Below are 2093 nucleotides of genomic sequence, written 5' to 3'. Positions count from 1 at the left end.
AGAGAAACCCTGTCTCGGAAAAAGAAAAACAAAAACAAAAACAAAAATCAAAAAACAAACAAAAACAAAAAGTAACAGCCAGGGACTGCAGAGAAAGCTCAGAGACTAAAAGCACCAAGTACTCTTGCAGGGGACCCGAGTTCGGGTCTCAGCATGTACATGGTGGTTCATAACCATCTGTAACTCCAGTTCCAGGGGACCTAACACCACTTCTGTTCCAAAGACACTAAGCATGGAAGTGAATCAGGGACATAGATGCACACAAAAGACCCATTACACAAAATAGATGAAGTAAATGTTTGAAGTAATACTGAGCCCATTAGCCCCTATGTCTAGACGTGATGTGCTGCTGTCCTCGTGCCACTAAGGACTCTTGACAAACAGTTGGCCCAGTGTAAGCATCCCTCTCCCATCCCTGCACTGTGGATAGCTTGTGTTCATGTAGACACAAAAGGGAATAAAGGAAGGAAGGAACCATAGCAGGCAGGTGAAATGAGGTGTGCTGAGATGGAGGGAGGCATTTTAAAGGGACACTTAGAAACCACCATTGAAAACAAGATAGTATAGTAAAATTCCAAAGTAGTCTGTCCGTTTGATGGAGGGCTTACCTTTGAAGAATCAGCTCTGCTTGTTTTTCAGAAATATGTAAACCCAGCATCTGGAGAGACTGGACAATTTCAGAAGGCTCAATTTTCCCTTCGGACAATGAGAACAGCATAAGGTCAGGCTCAGAGTCTGAGAACACTTCTGAATGATAAAACTGAGCATTTAGGTAAGTCAGTGATTTGCTTAAATGCAAATTGCAGATTAATATCAAAATTTTCACAATTCCTTAGACAAATATATACCTTTTGTTTGATTCAGTAATCTTAGAGCATAGGGGATATACAGTGATATCCCTCCACATAGAGGTCAAAAGCTCCCTGACCTTGCTAAGTGGAGATCATAAGATGCAACAGGAGAGAGCTCCACATCTTCTGACTAGGAACTGCTCATTTAAAAATGACAACCTTGACTTGAAATGGAAACCTTTCTTAACCAAGTATGGGAAAATATGATGACATCGGCTCCAACTTGGATAGCTGACCTCGAGTTCTTCTGTCTTAAAGACTACTCTTATTAGTGAATTAAATGTGTATTAATATTAAAGCAAAACAAAAAATACATTCCTATATAATAAAAAATAAATAAATAAAAATACGCATATCCACATCTTCCTAAGTAAAGGGCCATTTACTAGGCATGGAGTCCTGTGACCAGGTGAAAGGGAGCAAGAAATGAAGAAATTGAGCCAAAGAGAACAGGATTCTCTAAAAAATCTGGCAGTAAAAATATATAGTGACAGCAGAAAAACATAATACAAGGAAAATCTGAACACACAGCAGAGGGGACAAATCAGGAAAAAAGGAGAGAAGGAAAGCAGAAATCACACCATAAACGCACACACACACACACACACACACACACACCAGCCCAACGTTCATACGCATAAAATATTTAAATGGTTCAACATATACAAGCCAATATCGTAAATATACCACATAGTAGAGTCAAGGACAGAAATCATATGATTGTCTCAATAGATGCAAGAAAAACATTTGACAAAATTTTACATCTCTCTACGATAAAAGTCCTGAAAAGGTAGGAGCATAACTCAACATAATAACTCAACATTATAACTCAACATAATAAAAGCTACCTGTGGCAACCCTACAGACGACTTTATATTCAATGGGGGGGGGGGGGTAAAATGAAAGAATTACCTCTAAGATCAAGTACGGGCTAAGGTGTTCAGTGTTTCCACTATCTCTTACAGAGTCTGAAGCTTTAGCAAGAGTAGTAAGGCAAGGAATCAAAGACACACGAATAAGAAGGGAACAAGCCAAACTACCCTTATTTCCAGATAATATGATCCCGTGTTTCAAAGACCCTAAAGATTCTACCAGAAAACACTTGGATCTCGTTACACTCTGTAGAGTAGAGGAGTAGAAAAGTGACATATAGAATCCAGTAGCTTTTCTATATACCAGTAACAAGCATTGGAAGAAGGTTACAACCCCGTTCCCAACAGCTGGGAAAAAAAAAAAAAAAAA

The 2093-nt window shown here is 38.9% G+C and overlaps 1 protein-coding gene across 1 annotated transcript in view; it reads right to left on the bottom strand.

The window, feature by feature from the left end:
• LOC110319858 (calcium-binding mitochondrial carrier protein SCaMC-1) overlaps positions 1-2093 on the bottom strand; it is a 39223-nt gene that overhangs the window by 18832 nt on the left and 18298 nt on the right. Inside the window, exon 3 of the mRNA XM_021195511.2 lies at positions 609-696. Coding sequence (XP_021051170.1) covers positions 609-696 — 88 coding nt within the window. The remainder of the gene's footprint in view (positions 1-608; positions 697-2093) is intronic.

This window comes from Mus pahari, chromosome 4 (genome assembly GCF_900095145.1).
Source record: "Mus pahari chromosome 4, PAHARI_EIJ_v1.1, whole genome shotgun sequence".
NCBI lineage: Eukaryota > Metazoa > Chordata > Mammalia > Rodentia > Muridae > Mus > Mus pahari.
Note: the sequence above shows the minus strand (reverse complement) of the source record. Positions and strands in the feature narration are given on the sequence as shown.